At 44.1% G+C, this 18,033-nt stretch overlaps 2 protein-coding genes and 1 long non-coding RNA gene across 5 annotated transcripts in view; 1 reads left to right on the top strand and 2 right to left on the bottom strand.

Annotated features, from left to right (window-relative positions):
* Window positions 1-386: 386 nt before the first annotated feature.
* idh1 (isocitrate dehydrogenase (NADP(+)) 1) lies at window positions 387-7,952 on the bottom strand. Its single transcript, XM_028963186.1, has 9 exons — window positions 7,841-7,952; window positions 7,192-7,321; window positions 4,619-4,910; window positions 3,306-3,408; window positions 2,936-3,113; window positions 2,681-2,832; window positions 2,442-2,582; window positions 1,172-1,334; window positions 387-1,088 (listed from the first exon to the last, which is right to left on the bottom strand). The coding sequence occupies exons 2-9, from the start codon at window positions 7,311-7,313 to the stop codon at window positions 995-997; spliced, it is 1,245 nt and encodes a 414-aa protein (XP_028819019.1). The 5' UTR covers window positions 7,314-7,321; window positions 7,841-7,952; the 3' UTR covers window positions 387-994.
* A 1,662-nt stretch (window positions 7,953-9,614) lies between these two features.
* On the bottom strand, window positions 9,615-13,400 carry LOC114769876 (uncharacterized). Of its 2 annotated transcripts, XR_003743280.1 has the most exons (6): window positions 13,101-13,400; window positions 12,664-13,020; window positions 12,305-12,476; window positions 12,049-12,188; window positions 11,622-11,928; window positions 9,615-9,723 (listed from the first exon to the last, which is right to left on the bottom strand). It is a non-coding gene; the product is annotated as an uncharacterized LOC114769876 (long non-coding RNA). The 2 variants fall into 2 exon arrangements; XR_003743279.1 differs by having other exon boundaries at window positions 11,622-12,188; window positions 13,101-13,398.
* Window positions 12,552-18,033, top strand: part of kcnh3 (potassium voltage-gated channel, subfamily H (eag-related), member 3) — a 105,767-nt gene continuing 100,285 nt past the window's right edge. The window contains exons 1-2 of one of the 2 annotated variants that reach the window (XM_028963184.1): window positions 12,552-12,573; window positions 12,656-12,973. In XM_028963184.1, coding sequence (XP_028819017.1) covers window positions 12,898-12,973 — 76 coding nt within the window. In that variant the 5' untranslated portion in view covers window positions 12,552-12,573; window positions 12,656-12,897. Of the gene's footprint in view, window positions 12,574-12,655; window positions 12,974-15,536; window positions 15,713-18,033 lie in introns of those variants that run through there. The other variant, XM_028963185.1, reaches the window with a different exon arrangement.

Below are 18,033 nucleotides of genomic sequence, written 5' to 3'. Positions count from 1 at the left end.
CCACCACCAAGGGGCCAAGATGGAGAAGAATCTAGATGAATGTCTTCCTTTTACCTTCAGAGATGGAGGGACCAGGCGAGCAGTAAGTGGGGTTTGAACCTGGGTTTTTCTGGTTCATAAGACAAGCAAGTTACCAACTATTCTAGTGCATATACCGGCTCACCAAAGGTTCCTACATTGTGGATATGAACACCAGGCATTAACCACAAAGCCTGGTTTAATGGCTCACATTTTCTTTTAAACCATATGGATGTCTCAGTGCATCACTTGCCTGGGAAGACATGGAACCAGGATGAACTATGGGAGGCAGTGGACCTTACCTAAATGCTTCTCCAACCCTATTCCAGGAGGAACATGCACCAGCACAATAACCAGACAAGAACATGTTTTCATTTAATATCATCATTTAATTAGCTTATTTGCATAAGAGACAACACAGACTACTTGATAAAAAGCTGACAAAAATCACATCTCGCAGCATGGTTGGCTCCTGGGGTCCTTCTGGCAGAACGTTTCTTTAATGTTTTGAAGGGCTTCAATACAGTACAAATAAAAATAGTACTGGACTAAGGCAACAAGTGTTTGACGAAGTTGACAGATCTTCAATTGTTGCTCACCAGCAAACTACATTACCATAACAGGCAGTAGAACAGACACCTTTGCAGTTTTAATAAATCCTTCTTATGCAATTACATGGACTTTATGGACGGCAGCTGTACGGTTTGGAAAAATTAGTTGCCTAATCATGCAAGACAGGCTGTGGTCACTCTGGTCCACCAGTCTCTGCAGAAAGGCACTTCCCGTCCATTAGACAGTGCGGGGACAGTCAACGTGGAGGACGGGGAACAACCCACTTGGTATTAGAGCTTGTTTGAGTGGGTCCCAGTCAGCCATCTTGTTGTTGCATGAGTGCCTGACTAGTGACAGGGTTAAAGGCCATCGGTAATTATTTGTGGGTTGACGTCTGTGCAGATCATTGCCTAAGGGACGGCAGTCACAGTTTGGGCTGACTGGAAAGTTTGAGCTTCAGGTTCTCAGCCAGTTTGTCCAGGAACTCGAAAGTGTTGAGGTAATCAGAGCGCTGGACACTGAAAGAATAAGAAAAAATGAGAAAAAAAATAAAATAAAAAATTATTACTCTGTCGCCATGGTTGTAATGGCAAAAACTCACTTTGGTAAACTCTTGATGCAGGCTGCCAGATCCTTAGTCATGAAACCCGCTTCGATGGTCTCTATGCACACGGCCTCCAGTGCATCAGCAAACCAACGCAGCTCTGTGTTCTTATCCAGCTCAGCCCTGTGGGCCAGGCCTCGGGTCCAGGCGAAGATGGAGGCTGGATATGTGGAGAGACACAGAGAGGCAAAGAGAAAAGTGTCTTAAGCTACTGCTTCCATTTCTCTGTTCTTCTCTCCTCCCCCAGTCTCTTAAAGAGAAAGAATCACTGAAAAAATAGGCGGTAGAAGCCTAGTGGGTAAGACATTCACCTATGAACCAGAAGACCCAGGTTCAAATCCCACTTACTAACATTGTGTCCCTGAGCAAGACACTTAACCCTGAGTGTCTCCAGGGGGACTGTCCCTGTAGCTACTGATTGTAAGTCGCTCTGGATAAGGGAGTCTTATAAATGCTGGAAATGTAAAAAAATTAAAATATATAAAATACTGGCCTTCGGAATTCTGTATTTGTGGCCATACAACATTATGTAATATCATTGGCTGTTTCTATTAATTGATTATGGATCTGTAGTCTGAAGTCTGTTAATATGATAGGACCTCGCACTAATAAGGGACCGCTCCATTTTACAACTTAGAGAAGGTGTTCAAAGGTCATTTGATAACGTGTCATAAAGGGCATGTTGTAAGAACATCATATCAGAAATTTCAGGCTATCAACAAGACTAACTATGTACTAGGGTTATAACGAAACCAGAATTTCAAACTCAAACTTCAAAATACAGAGAAAAAAAAAAGAAAAAAATAAGAAAAAGAAAAGATATTTAATAAGAATTATTTCTTGGGACAAACCCAGTACCAGATTTTAAGGGACTGTCCCCGTGGCTACTGACTGCTGAAGTCGTTCTGGATAATGCTGTTAAACCACTAACAGTTAAACAAATAACATTGTTTTCCACAAGATCTCTGTTAACTTCAGGCAGATGTCACACAGATTGTCCAATAGGAGTTTAGGTAAAAGGAGCCTTCTGATTGGTTGATTGTTACTTCTAACTTCATTTATAAATTTAATACTTCAGTAACGTTTTATGGTCTGTGTTGTGAACATTAACTAGATTTCATGTTGCATTCAAACCATGAGTACAGTTTTTTTAGTACCTACATTACCTTTTATGTGTAATTTAGCCTTTTCTCTGCACAATTACAAAGGAACCCAAAATGTATGAAAGAAAAAAAAAAAAAAAAAAAAACGATTGGGAGCTTCTCACCTATGGGGTTGGTTGAGGTCTCCTTGCCCTGCTGGTGCTGGCGGTAGTGCCGCGTTACCGTTCCGTGGGCAGCTTCGGCTTCGACGGTGCGGCCATCAGGACAAATCAGCACACTGGTCATCATGCCTAGAGAGCCATAGCCTGTAGAAGAAATATAAATAAGGACAAATGTAAGAATAGACAGAAGCGAACATAAAATACCTCCATGCCATGGAGTTTTGACGGAAATACTCTCTCACCCTGAGCTACTGAATCGGACTGAACATCGCCATCGTAGTTCTTGCAGGCCCAGATGAAGCCACCCTCAGACTTCATGGCCTGAGCCACCATATCGTCGATTAGCCGGTGCTCATACCAGATGCCCATGGCATCATACTTGGCCTTGTACTCCCTGGAAACTCAGGAGAAGGTTTCGTTTTGACTCCAGTAGTAGGCATGACATTTTTTTAACACACACACACACACACACACACACACATATATATATTTTTTACTTGTCATAGATTTCCTGGAAAATGTCCTTGAAGCGACCATCATATTTTTTCAGGATCGTGTTCTTAGTGCTGAGGTATACTGGTATGGCTTTCTGAAGACCCATCTGGAATGAACTGTGGGCAAAGTCCCGAATGGATTTGTCGGTGTTGTACATCCCCAATGCTACTCCGCCAGTGCCTTAATAAAAAGGTGAAGGAGTTCACATTTACAACAAGAACAGGATAAGATTTCTTTGGTTTGCTCAAAATTTAACTATTTTGATAGTCCGTGAGATTTACAGAAGTTACTGAGTAAAAAAAAACACACAAGTAGCCATGGACACAAAATCACAGGCCCATTGCGCAAAAAAAGAAGGTCCGAACCACCTACCTTTAAATTCATGGACTACAAACTTCATCGGTTGCCCACTGAGGGGTGTGTAAGTCATCTCCAGCTTGCCAGGTCCTGGCACCACAAAGTCAGTGGCTTTGTACTGTAGAGGTCACAAACAGTAAAGGATTTGAACAAACGACCCGGAATAGTTATGCCCACAAAACTATGACTAGGATTCATGGACTGGTAAGATTGTCACGAGCCACCAGAAGAGCTCCAAAGCTACTTAATTCCCCAGAGTTCTCTGAGAGGCACCGGATTCATCCGAAACATGCATTTCCTCATTTGGAGTTTGGTGGGGTAGAAATAGTCTAAAAAGCTGCCTGCTTTTAAGTCTGATCACCCCCTTTATCACCACTGTACACACTGATCATGTCGCCAAACACGGATTTTTTTCTTTTCTTGATTAAATGAAGTGATAACCTAGAATTGTGCAAGTTATCATGACTTTACACATTGCAAAATATGGATATGAAATGATTACTAGTTGTTTTTAAATGATATTTAAGACCTTAGGACTTTTTAAGGATCCACAGAAACGCTGCCGTGCGCTTCGTGCTCTCGCCCCAAAACGAATGCCTCATGCTGCAAGTAGGCGGCCTTGTCATTTGGGCGAGGAGCAAATATTTAGGCGGTAGGTCGGTAATCACAATCTCTCCTTTTGGACAAATTTCTATCTTTCAACGGTTTCAGAGATGCAGTTAAAAAAAAAAAAAAAAAAAAACACAGCCTAAATATATTTGGTATTGTGCCTACAACATTCAACAGTCTTACTAAACAAGACTCCGCGGTTATTTCTGTCCCCGCCAAGAGTTTTAATAAATTGTGCCCATCTTTTTAATAAAGATACTTTTTTTCTGCAGAGAGTAAGATTTTTTTCTAATTCAGCTGTGAAATCTGGCATAGCCAATACCCAAAGCCAACAAATTCCTGACTGTTAAGTGGAGTAATATTTACTAAGGGTGTGTACTGGCAAGGATCTCACGATAAATGGGTCACGATATGATTATATCATGATATATTATGATACCGTACATATTGCAATATTCTACAGTTCACTGAAAATGTAAAAACAAAGCTGATATACAAAATGCTGTGTGCATTCTGTGTATATTTCAGCCTAAACATCATAACTCAGAACTGAACTTTGGACTAAATTTGTATACATAAAGATTGATATTTGATGCCCCCCTTGACAATTTGTTGCTGTATTGATATTTAACTTTTATCTGCAGCAGACCAGTCCTAGTAGCTGTGAGGGAAACATCGTTCTTGTATTCGATTCCGAAATCGGGATGTGGAATCTGTACCTGGTCGCCGTGAGCGTGCCTGCCAATGATGATTGGCTTGACCCAACCAGGCACCAGCCGCGGAATGTTCTTGCAGATGATGGCCTCGCGGAACACCGTCCCTCCCAGGATGTTACGGATGGTGCCGTTCGGTGAGCGCCACATCTGCTTGAGCTTGAACTCCTCCACGCGGACCTCGTCTGGTGTGATGGTAGCGCACTTGATGCCCACGTTGTATCGCTGCACCGCCTCCGCTGCCTCCACGGTCACGCGGTCGTCTGTGGCATCTCTGTTCTCCATGCCCAGGTCATAGCTACACTCACCCAGAGGAGGGAGATTTCATTAAAAAGCACTGATCACTGATCTGCACGTTCCAACACGTGCTGTGATGTCTGCTGGTGATGGCATGAACTTTTTTTTTTTTATTATGGACTTCAAACTGTCATAAACAGAACTTCAGGACTGTTTGAAACTGTCCCCGTTGTCCAACTTAAGGTGGTGGAGAGAAGACAAGAGTGTGAAATGCTGCAATCACAGTAAAAGCTCCCTGATTTGGAGACACGCAAATCTTCACCTTTTTGCCTTGTTTATAACACAAGTGTGTTATTTCATAGTCATGTTTTTTCAATGTTGGTCTACAATGAAAAGAAAATATTGAAAATGAAAAATATTAAGATCCATAAATAAGTATTACAAGATGTTTTGGGCACGTTTTTGAACTATATTGGGCAGAGAGAAAAAAAAATGCTGCTTTGCACATATAACTTCAATAAGTTAGGAAGCAGAAAGCCAACTTGATTATACTTTATTATACACATTTTGGTCATTCATAACACCCCATGAATATGACTTGATAATCACAATGATTAAAAAAAAAAAAAAAAAAAAAAAAACCAAGGGGAGTCAAGGCATTGTAATGCAGTCAGGGTTGCGCCTATAGCATAATTTCCTGCAGAAACTGAGACAGAATATGTGGCCTTGCCCAAAACAAAAAGCTTTTCTGTAAAAATTTCAGTGGCCATTCAAATGCAAACACCACATCAATGCAAAAATTATTTAGATAAGCACCTAAAGACATAAGGCAAAGCAAAGCTATATATGTATATATTTCCACATTCTCACCAGACCAATCCTTGAAGGGGTAGGAGGAAAGTCTACTAAAGTACAATTTAGTTTTAGTGACCTGTTGTTGAAACAGGCCCATTAGGCCATACAGTGTCATATTGTAAGATGTTCAGTTCCAGCATTTAAATAACGAATTTAGGGCAAAATGGCCTTTGCTGCTTTAATATTAATTAAGGCCCAACAAGTGCCTAGGAGTTACAATTAAATCTAATTTTCCTTGAATTTAATTTTTTTATTGTATATTTTCCATGTATGAAAACTACGACTATGTTACAGTACAGAAAAAAAAAAAAAAAAAAAAGTAAAAAAAAGTAAAAAGAGCCACAATAGAACCTTATATTCCCTGCACATCCGCATTGTGCAACCAGAAGCTGACATAAGCACGACGAAACAAGTACATTTACAACGACCGCCTGTCTTGTGCGAGTTACTTGTTCTGAGCCCGGAATGACCTTTCACACACATTTCCAACGGTCCCTCCTCCAAAGGGGAGGGGAGAAAGAAGCGCTTTCTGAACAAAGCTGCCCCACTGCTGACCCTTGATCCAAATCCACCAACGCATCAGACTGGTAAAACTGGTCGACCAGCTACTGCGTTGCATTTTTTTCCTCAGGCCGCCCTGATAGTCTCCCCATAAGATTTGGTTTTAAACTTGGTTTTGTTTCAGAAATAAAAAAAAATGGTCAGGTTTTATATTATATATGCGAGTTGAATCGTGAAATTCATGTGTATTTCCTGCAGTGATGCCCATGCCCAGTTCTGGCGTAGTTCACGTACAAACTATGCTGCCTGTATTAACTGCGCAATTGTGCGTACGACCTGGGATAGCAGAGCTCCGCCCATTTAACTTACGAGCCTCGAGCAAGTTCACGTTCCTCACGCACGTTGACGTTCCGATGCCGTTCTAATTCTCTTCAGCCATCCCTTCTGCTACTGCTCTCCATTTCTTGCCACTACATCTACACCCCGCATCATTTCCGTCTCCTCTGACCCACCACAAAAAGTGGAGACCTGACCTCCACAGTCACCGGACCTGAACCCAATCCAGATGGTTTGGGGTGAGCTGGACCAACAAGTGCTAAACACCTCTGGGAACTCCTTCAAGACTGTCGGAGAACCATTTCAGGTGACGACCTCTTGAAGCTCATCGAGAGAATGCCAAGAGTGTGTAAAGCAGTAATCAGAGCAAAGAAACTAGAATATAAAACATGTTTTCAGTTATTTCACCTTTTTTTGTTAAATACATAACTCCACATGTGTTCATTCATAGTTTTGATGCCTTCAGTGAGAATCTACCAACGTAAATGGTCATGAAAATAAAGAAAATACATTGAATGAGAAGGCGTGTCCAGACTTTTGGCTTGTTCTGTATGTTCAGTGAACGCACACCTTCCACTGGGGGGTGGGCTGCTGCTAGTGCCTTTAACCAGAACGAGCGTACAGCGCCGTGGTGGTCCAGCGGGGTTTACCTGTGCAGGTCCAGCTCCAGGTAGGGAAAGATAAGCTTCTCCTTGATCAGCTCCCAGATGACCCGGGTCATCTCGTCCCCCTGCATCTCCACAACGGATCCCGCCTTGATTTTCGGAGACATCTCGAGACCTTCGGCAGTGATTATGTGGGGAACAAAAAGGCCATTTAATATAAATTGTAACCCCAAACTTTCTTACCAAACTGAGAACAACGTTCTCCACGATGGGTACGAAAAGTTCTTAAAACGTCATCATAAAAGTTCTTTGTGGATGTTTCTCTGCTGGTGTCTTGAAGCATCTTTAACCCACGGCGGCTCTATGAACGAGGCCCGGTGACGGGCTGCTGTCGCAACACCGGTGAATCAGCACTTATTCCCAGCGCTTTTTCATTGCACTGAAAACGAGGGCTCCGAAGCGCCATTCATTAAAACAAGCCGCTGCAGACGGCAAGACGTCGAAGGAGAGGGTCTCCAGCACCGTACACGGCATTTCTGACGACTTGTTCACAATGACGACTGTTCCTGCCCAGAGCGATGAAGGCGACGCCTTCTCTCCGACAAGTGCAGCGGAAAATGTAAAAATGTCGATGCCGTCGCAGTTGCACAGACCTCGCAGTTTTTAAAAAAAATAAGTTGATGCCCATCCTCACCTTTGTTCCGCGTTTAAATGCACAAGTACGACCGGCGGAGGAATGATTGAGGAAGCGGCGGGTGTTCTGGATCAGCCGGGGTCTTTAAAGCCCAGCTCTTAAGGAAGGGGCGGGGCTGCGGGTCGGCAGGCAGCCGCCAGCCTATTCGAGAACGAGGCTCTGACTCCGCCCACCAGAGCCGACAGCCCGGCAGCCAATAGGAAGCAACGCGGAAGCACAGGCGGCCAACGCGCGGGGAACACCTCCAGGTCGGTAGGAGGTGGAGCGGCAGGGTTGCCAGAAGTACGATTATTTTACCCTACATTCCATAGCTAAGTTATTTAATGTACACCACCAGGTATAGATCTTTGTTTTCATCGGGCTGCGCAGATTAAGAAGACGCAGAATCGCCATCAGACTTACAGAAATGACTGGGAAAAAGACCCAGGTTTTATATAAAGGCGCTGTTCTGCCCATATGTGTTTTTTTTTTACAAACCTTCTGTATGTAAATGTTGCATTAATCACTATAATATGAACGGTATACGAATGTTAAGGTGTTAAGGTGTTATAGAGATTTTCTAAAAATCATTTTAAACTGCTTGTACGATACGTCAACAATTAGGATCTGGCAACACTGAGGAGGCGGCTGGTCTTCCGACTACCTAGAACTATTATATCGATCGGTTTTTTAATTATTTTCCAAAGGAAATACCATTAAACCCTTACCCTTATTACTATCGTATTATTGCTATTACTGCTCTTACTGGCCAAATAAGGCCACGTTATACTTGAACAAAAAAAGTTATATTTTGGATTTCATTGATCCTTTCTCCATTTTTACCGTAATAAGACAAAACGATGACTTGGCGGGTTCACTTTGGGTGATGACGTAAGCTATTTTAAAATAGATTTGCAAATGCACAAAAGCGATAAAAAAAACTGTGACCAAACCCCGAGCGATATTTCATTCATCACAGCCCATGAAGCTTCGAGAGACAAACAATTAATCAATCTGAGTACGATTTCACCATATCGTGTGCAATGCATCTCATATTCAACATGCAATTTTAGTAATGATACCATTATAATAACTATGCACACTGTGTGGACTGCGCTTAAGCCATAAACAGGGAACAGACCCTTTTTTTACGTTGCATCAACAGGATAGTTGGCAGGTGACCTTTAGGCAACAGTGGTTGTGGATAACTGATGAACTCAAACATGTTAATTTAGACCCTTAGTATTCAGCATGTTGAAGTATAAAAAGAAACCTTTTTCCTATGATTATGGGGTACGTGGGGCGCAGTAGCAGCTGGCGGCTTCTCTCGGGGAGGGTAGAGGCGGCACCCACCCCAGAGTAATGGATCAGGAAGGCAGAAGGCTTTTACTCGTGGACGCCGTGCTGGAGTAAGTTCGGGGTCGGCGTACGGAAGAAAACGGTCGGCAACGTCGACAATCCGGTCGGCGTGAAATCGAGGTAGGGCTTACAGCAAACGCGAGACAAGTCAACGAATGAGTTCGCAAATGTTTCTGCCTTGTTCTGCCCTTTTATACTGCCTGGTGACGTGGGTGTGGAGCTCTTGCGGTTTGTCCAGGGCGTGGTTCTCCGCGCGCCCTCTGGTGGGCCTCACTGACCTCACCGGAATCGGGGGCTCACGTGTATATACAGGCATATGAAAAGGTGCCTTGTTCTTCAATCGAGGCATGACTTGCGCCGAGGGGAATGATCTCCAGCGGCAGGGAGCTAATGAGGGTCGAGGAGAGGGAGGACGCAAACACACACAGCAGGATTTACCTGTGCAGCTGATCTGTATTATCAGCTCCCTGGTGACTCTTGTTATTTCATCCCCCTGCATCTCCACGACAGTCGAACCACAGCCTCTTCACCTTCATTGTCTTATTCTTCAGAAATAAAGCAAATGGAACAAAAAGCTCTGTGAACTGTACAACGAGCAAAGCATGAATTTAACTCGATTACATTTTTAATATCTGTTTCCCAGTTTGCACCTGGCCTCATTCGATAATGTACTTTCCATTACACCATCTTAACCCCCGGGCTGACCCCAGCTGGCTGAAGGTGTTTTTTTTCAGCCTAGTTTCTAGTCCTTTTGTACAGTGTGTACATTATATATATGTATGTATGTATGTGTGTGTGTGTGTGTGTGTGTATGTATATATGTGTGTGTGTGTGTGTGTGTGTGTGTGTGTGTGTATATATATATATATATATATAAAAGCAGGACTAAAGTCATGTAAAAATATATTGACCCATAGATTACAATAGTATTTTGGAACCTTCCAGAGGCTAAAATCCTACTACTGGTAATATCCAACTGCCTTTAGTAGATGCTGACTTTGAAGACAGCAGTTTAGAGCAGTCGGCAGTGTCTGTGGGGAATCAGAGAGCGGTACACTGTAGAAAGCGAGAAAAAGCCACGATCCTTCACACTACACCAATCAGTGTGAATAAGACATTGATTATCTGGTTCTGTCGGCAGCTGTCAGTAGGAGGATATATTAGGCAGCAAGTGAACAGTTAGATCTTGCAGGTGATGAAGGTGAACTAATGATAACATGTAAAACTGTGGAGGGCTGGGTAACTATAATGAAGAACTGAAAACGATGGAAAGACAACCGGGTCAAACCATCTCCAAACAGCAGGGGTGTTTCCGTTAAACAGTGATTAATACCAACCAAAAGTGGTCCATGGAAGGACCATCTGATGAACTTTTGACGTGTTCAAGATTGGTTTATTGTCAGTACAACAGAATACACGGTATACCGCGTATTAAAATAATGTTTCACCATTATTTCATGTTTCAGGTGAGCAGTACTGGAGGGTCGGAGAGTGTGAGGTGCAGTGCGAGGTATAATAAGGGCTCTGAGGTAGGATGGTGTCATGAAAGTAACTATAGACAACCAACTCTTCTTCTCGACTCACATCACCAATTTTTCCCACTCATGTAGATTCCTTCTCTATCAGACGAATCCGCCATTATCTGTCAACACAGACCACCCAGATACTGGCTCAGTCCTTAGTTATCTCACGACTGGATTACTGCAACTCCCTTCTAGCTGGTCTACCTCTGACTGCCATTCGGCCTCTACAACTAATACAGATTGCAGCAGCACCTTCCTAAATTCTCCCACCCCCCCAGATCCAAACATGGGGTAGCACCATCCTACCTCAGAGCCCTTTACATACCTTGCACTGCAACTCACACTCTCCGAATCACCAGTACTGCTCTGCCAAATACCGTAAATGTAATGTAAAATGACAGAGACGTCATTCTACTCTGTCCAAGGCACCTACAACTGGCACGTGAGCTTCAGAAATTGGCGGTGCAGCAACGGAAGGAGGTCTGGCCTGATGATTCATGTTTACCTGTGGAAGAGATAAATGCAGGAGTCTGGTGCAGTGTGGGGTTATGTTCAATTGGGAGACCGCGGGTACTAGATTCAAGCAGATGTTACGTTGACACTGACCACATAAAATGAAGGAACCATGATGGTGAAGGTGACAACACCTAGCTACATTGCAAAATGGTTTAAAAAGTGTCACTTTCCCACCAAATTTGCCTAACGATTGTCTGTGGGATGTGCTGGAGGAGGCGCCACCTCGTAAATTACAGAACTAGAGAAATGTGGTGCTAACATCTTTTTGTCAGATACCACAGCTTAACTTCAGAGGTCTAGTGGCGTCCATTCCACTAGACAACCAGACCACTGTGGTGACCCCCAACGGGAGCAGCCGAAGGAGGGAATGGGTGGAGAAGAAGGAGAAGGAGGAGGGGACTTACACAATATTAGACTGGTGGTTTCAATGTTGTGGCCGATTAGTTGTCCAGCTGCAGCCTCATCCGACAGCAGAAAGATGGCGCTGTCTACTCTGAGGAGCTCAAAGGCCTCTCCAGGAAGACTGCAGTTATACTCTGTTGTGAAATATGACAACTCTGCAGGGTTCAACGGGGAAAATGACTAAAACAAGAATAATGACACTTCTAAATGTTAATTCATATTTTTTTTTATCAGAATGCTGGCTTATGCTGGTGTCCATGCTCTTTAATAATTCTCTTCCATCGCTGCATTTCTGTAATCTTCGCCCTACTGTGACGGTAACGTGCAAAAAGAAGAAAGACGTGACAACAGATGCGGTCATTTTATCTGAACATCCAAACGTACACTGTAAACTCTGTACATATGGACCAGAATGTCTGAATCCCCCACCTTCAACACCACCGGCCTGAGCCCTCACCCGTCCTCCCCCATAACAAACCAGCCACTCATTTGCTGCAGGAATCTCCAGTTCATGTTTCAATTTCTTTCTTTCTTTCTTTCTTTCTTTTTTTTTTGTATGTCAGCCTTTTCTAGTGAAGAGAGAGAGAGAGAGAGAGAGGCTTTCTGAAGGCAAAGCATGCAGAAGACATTTCATTTTCTGTAACACGTCAGGACAGGATTAAACCTAATCTGAGCCTAATCTAACCTTTTTATTGCAAATGGAAAACAGCCTAAAAAGAATGTTAACTGCAGGCAGTGCTGGTGTTCGGATCATCACCACCTTCTCCCCCGCCGGACTGTCGCTGGTCCACAACACAACCGAGTGATCGGGGAGCATCGGGCTCGGTGAAAGTCCCCAGGATAAACACGTGATGTAACTGGGAAAAACAGAGCGAGCGAGCGAGCGAGAGAGAGAGAGAGAGAGAGAGAGAGAGCGCGCGCAGCATCAGGACCGTAAACTCAGCAACAGCTCAGGTGCTGCTTTCATTCCCCTCCCACAATATTTCTTTACTATATATAGATATACATTTAAAAAAAAATTGTATTACAAACAAAGAAAAGTACTCGCTGGAGGGGGGATGAGAGCCCGGGGGTCACGACCCGCGATGCCGTTTCCTTGAGGGATGTGGTCGCAGCCCCGTCGCCAAGGTGGAGCCGCGCGTTTCCCGGATCGGGGCGCTCCTCCAGGGGCTCGGATGCGCCCCCGGCACCTCCCGGTTCCTGCCCGGCTTCGTCTCTGAGGAGGAGCAGACGGCCGCGGGGCGCCGGGGCAGGAGGACCCAGTCCGCCCGGACCAGGATGCCGGTGATGAGGGGTCTGCTGGCCCCGCAGAACACCTTCCTCGACACCATCGCCACCCGCTTCGATGGCACCCGTGAGTACCCGACTTGTTCTTCTGCGATTTCCCGACTACTTTCTGCCCTAAAAGCGCCAGAAAACAATTTAAAAATCCACACAGATCAACACCAGTTCACCTTTTATATATCGGATTTCATACGAACCCGCTCCATCTTCCTATCTTTATACAGAGAAGAGGATCAGTGAGGTGGACTGTAAAAGACAGAAATGGCTCGTCGGTGGTTTTACTCTTCACGTCTAGAGTCTGCAGTCTTGGTCTATAGGTTCCAAAAAACTCACACATGAACGTGTTTTAATCAGATCCGTGAGTCTTATAATCAGTGATCTCACGACAAGACCACAGTGCTGCTCATAGTATTCCTTAAAAGTAGTTCAAAGTATTCTGCAAGCGTGTGCAGATGCATTCTGGAAAGTATTTGTAATTTTTTTTTTAATGTACGCATCGCCGTGTCATGGCAAGCCTGGTTATAAAATAATATTCTATCACAGTACTGGGGGGGTATCTGTAATGAGCTCATGAGTAGGATTTTATATCCAGTTGTTATAAATGGACAGATTAGACTCTCATCCAAGGGCCACCATTCTGACAGGTTCACAAGTGGCTTCTGGCTCAGTGCTTTCACATGCTCTCCAACAATGGCCATTTTGGGACATTGTCGTTGATGATGAATTGTACATACGCTATAGTTATTGTGCTATTCATGTGTGTGCCCTTATAGGTTACTGATAAAACTGGGCTTTTTACATGGGCTGTGTAATCTTTCCTCCACCTGGGATCGCACATTGTTCTCCCGGCGATCCGGTTCTCTCACCTCGTACCGTCTCGCACCTACCAGATAAGCTCTGCATCCTTCACCTTGGCAACGCCCCTCAGATCATTTAAATATGCTTACTTGTCATGCCTGACGTGTGCTTGTGTGCAGATAAAGTACAGGATATAAAAAGATCGGACCATCAGGGTTCTCCGGCGAGAAGAGTAGAAGTCACAGGTGTCACCGATACACGCCGCAGATATTCCAGTGCGGTCGGCAGCGGACAAATTATGGGAGAATTTTATAACCAGCCCAACGTTCCCCACCCTTACTTAGCATGCAGACAGATTACTCCTTCCCATTACTGTCGCTTTTTAGCCGCGGTTGTCCCAGGTCCACGTCACTGAGCATGGCACAGCCAGGCCAGGGTCCCTTTAAGTCATCTTGCCATTCAGATCGTGTCATTTGTCATTTATAAAGTGTAAATGGCCAGTCGTGTGCACCATGGATTCATGTGTGCCACCGATGGCTGATTAAACAGAAGAGAAGGTGTCACATGGTGCACAAAAGGGTGCCAGACGGACTAATACTATTTTTTTTTTTCACAGAAGAGATGAATTTATATATATACACACACACACACACACACACACACACACACACAAATAAAAGGAATGAAAAATAGCACATGGGTCCAATTGTTATTTTCCATTAAACTTATAAAGGCTCTTTTATTCATGTGCATGGGGCATGTTTGCTAGTGTAAGGTCTGAGGCGTCTATAGGATTTACATAAATAAATAGACTAAAAACTGTTATCTGTAGAATTTGAAGAGGAACTAAGTACCTTTTATGTGGTGTGCAATTATTTCTGTCACATTCACATTCTAAATAAAGCCCAAAAAATAAAGCTCATAAAAGGCCATAATCGTTTTTGCCGTTGCGTAGTGGAGGCGAATTTTTTCTACACAGGTCGCTTCAGGTCACACTAAACTCTGCGCGTTGCTGTCCGGCCGTTGCTTCTTAGCCTGGTCACCGCGAAAAGCTTCTGTGGTTTAAAAAAAAAAAAAAAAAAAAAAAAAAGCCAACCCAACTCCCAAATGGCCAGAGTCGTCATTGCAATTTCACGCTCAAAGCTCCGGCCGCACCATCAGACCCGCGAAATCGCGGCTCGTGCTGCGCTTCGAAAGCCTTGGGAGGACGAGGACGGCGGTGAGCCAGTGGCCAGCTTCCACGCCGGTAATAAGAGCGCCGAAGGAGACGGGGAGCTGCTGCAGAGAGAAATGAATGCAGCCGTCAAGGACACAATGTTCCGGGGTTCCCGCGGCTGCTTGAGATGAAATGCTTTGAGTAATTAAGGGCCATTATGCCTATTATAGCCAACGTGCCGAGTCCAGGAAACATGGGATCATTTGACATTTGACACGAAACCGTTGCGCGTTGTTCCTTTCGGGTCGTCGCTCGTATCTGCACAAAATCCAGCCCCCCCGCACTTCCTCGGAAGGCATTTTGCCAGGCTGCAGGTAGGCTGCCTTGCCAGGATATTTTAGTCTCGTCACGTCACCAAAGAGAGGACGCAGGAACAATTTAACGTTGACCGAATTCATGTACATTTCCGCAAAGCTGTAGAGTAGAAAAATGAATTAATTGTCAAATCTGATTACTACAAATTTTACTGTCAAGGGCGCCAACAAATTGTTTATGTAGTGCCCTTTCAGCGCACTACATTCTTTGGGTAAATTAAAATGAGATGCTTGGCACGATAAAGGAATATACCATATACCGGCTGCAGGCCAGCGGGAGTGACAACAGCTCGAGAGCAAATGCCACCGATCCTTTTCCGTTCTCTTTTCCTTTCGACGCCCTGCCGCTTCTGAGGACAATGACTTCGGCTTAATTAGTCCGGCACATCCACAATGCGGCAACGCGAGGCGGCGAGGAGCAAATTCCACGAAGGACGAGACAATGACGGCACGCAACTTACACCGGGCCTGTGATGTTCCAGTACGTACCGGCGTTTACAAGTTATTCTGGCTGGTGTGTAAGTGTCAGTTCTTGCGTAAGTTAACTGTACATGTAAATGTCATTTGAAGGCATGGCGCTGAAGAACGCAGTCCATGCTCAGCAGGACGAGAAGAAGCCCACAAGCCTGTGAGCCTATTGTGAGCGTCACTGCGACTTAAATATTGATTAGTGTTGCTTTAACGGTAAGACCCGAGTCGTGCCGAGCGGGAGGATGGACGAGTTTTTAATAAATTGTAACAAACCTGACACAATGGCCACAAGCACACAAAAAAAATAATGTAAGAATGCAGGAGACGAACGTGAAGCAAAAACACAACTTCAAATAGTGATCCAAATCAGCCCGTCTAAGGCAGTGACACCTGTGGGTCAGAAGGACTCGCAATCGATCCATTTGTGTTGTGTTGTGTTAAAAATCTTATCATTCTCAGCTATACCACTAACATGATTTGAGCGAACAGACAACATAATTTCAGCCAAAAATGTTGTGCCTTTTTATGTCTTCGTTGCTGCCCATGTTTGGTTTTGTCGCTGCCAAAAACATCAAATTGTAGCAGTGATCTCTCTACACATCTGGGCTGTTCTGACACTGTTAACTACAACACAGGTCTAGTGCCCCTGCTGGGTGGTTGCAGTACATGTTTTAAAAGTATATAAATATATCTGTTTATTGATGGAATTCATCTGATCTAATCTATCTAGTCCATCCAACTAGATCATGTTTAGATTACAATGTTGTAAGAATGTAGTAAGTTCTCCAAATTCTCCCATACCACCCCTCTGCTACGTTCCCTCCACTGGCTCCCAGTAGCTGCACGCATCAGGTTCAAAATACTGATGCTGGCCTACAAAGCCAAACATGGAGTAGCACCATCCTACCTCACAGCCCTTATTACACCTCGCACTGCACCTCATATACTCCGAGCCTCCAGTACTGCTCGCCTGGTCCCTCCATCTCTGAAGGTACGAGGAAGACACTCATCTAGACTCTTCTCCATCTTGGCCCCTCGGTGGTGGAATGAACTTCCCCTCGAGGTCAGAACAGCTCAGTCACTGAGCACCTTCAAACGACAGCTCAAGACCTTCCTCTTTAGAGAATATTTAGATTAACTTGTAGACTTCTTATTGTCTGACTTGTGTACAGAACCTACAACAGAGTGAATAAAACAATTGTATTCAAAGTTGGGGTCCTAATGAACCGGAATTGATCTCTTCATCGATGGTAACTTGAAAGCATGTTGTACGTCGTTGTGAATAAGTCGCTTCAAATCAAAGTGACTGACGTGAAGGTTACAGGACCTGCATTCCGGAGTGAGGCTTCCAAATGACTAGAAATAAAAGGCTCTGGTGCCCTATGTGTTTTTAACAGTTGATGATATGACCCAAGCAATTGAGCAAAAGAATGTGAAAGCTTCCTGGCAGGGACATCTTATATTCGTGAAACCTGGTAATTAATTCTTCTGTTAGTAATTTTAGAACGTCCACTAAAGCCATGCCAAAGACAACCTACCCTTATAATAGATCTCAAAAGCTTCTCAGCTGCTTCCATAAAATTTAAATCAAGCTATTATAATCGTAAAACTAATTTAATAAACAGGACCATGACAGCTTTTTATCTCAGCAGTCCATACAGATTTCAATGTGTGAAAAGGGCCAAATTTAGTAAAATCATATATTCCACAAACCAGTTTGTGTTAGTAATGGGGTTTATATTAAGAATGACTGTAACTCTCAAAAATAGAAGACAATGGAAGATAATGATATGTAAATATAATCATTTTTGAAGGTGACTGCTAGAATCATCCATCAGTCTTCTAGAACAAATGCTGAAACAAGCTGCCTTGAGGTAGGCCAGGGACACCGAAAGGACCCTCTAATGAATCTGATGCCGATTCTCTGTTGCTCCAACAGTCGGTCACTGTCTCAGTCCTCTCTTATAACAGGCCATTAGAGTGTGAAATAGACTTAAACGGAGGGAGAGCATTTAAGGAGTTTGATCCATTGAATAATCCAGTGTGGAAATGGAGCAGGACAACAATGGGGCCTCATTAGCGCGCTATCAGGACTCGCGCGGAGAGCCTTGTCAGGTTGAACGCTCCCGCAGTCGTTCCTGCCGCTGCGTTGGAGCCGGAATGAATGCGGTTTTATCATTCGGGTTTTATTTGAACGCCGCGCGGCCGTTCGTTGGGGCAAGTGAGGTCCTTATTGCCCAAAAAACAAACACAAGCTAAAGTCATAAATCAATTTGCTCTGCTTTAATGGCCGTGCAATATTAGGGCGCGGCGCAGCGATCTTTGTCCGCG

Source organism: Denticeps clupeoides, chromosome 20 (assembly GCF_900700375.1).
Source record: "Denticeps clupeoides chromosome 20, fDenClu1.1, whole genome shotgun sequence".
In the NCBI taxonomy this organism is placed as follows: Eukaryota; Metazoa; Chordata; class Actinopteri; order Clupeiformes; family Denticipitidae; genus Denticeps; species Denticeps clupeoides.
This window is presented reverse-complemented; position numbering and strand designations above follow the sequence as displayed.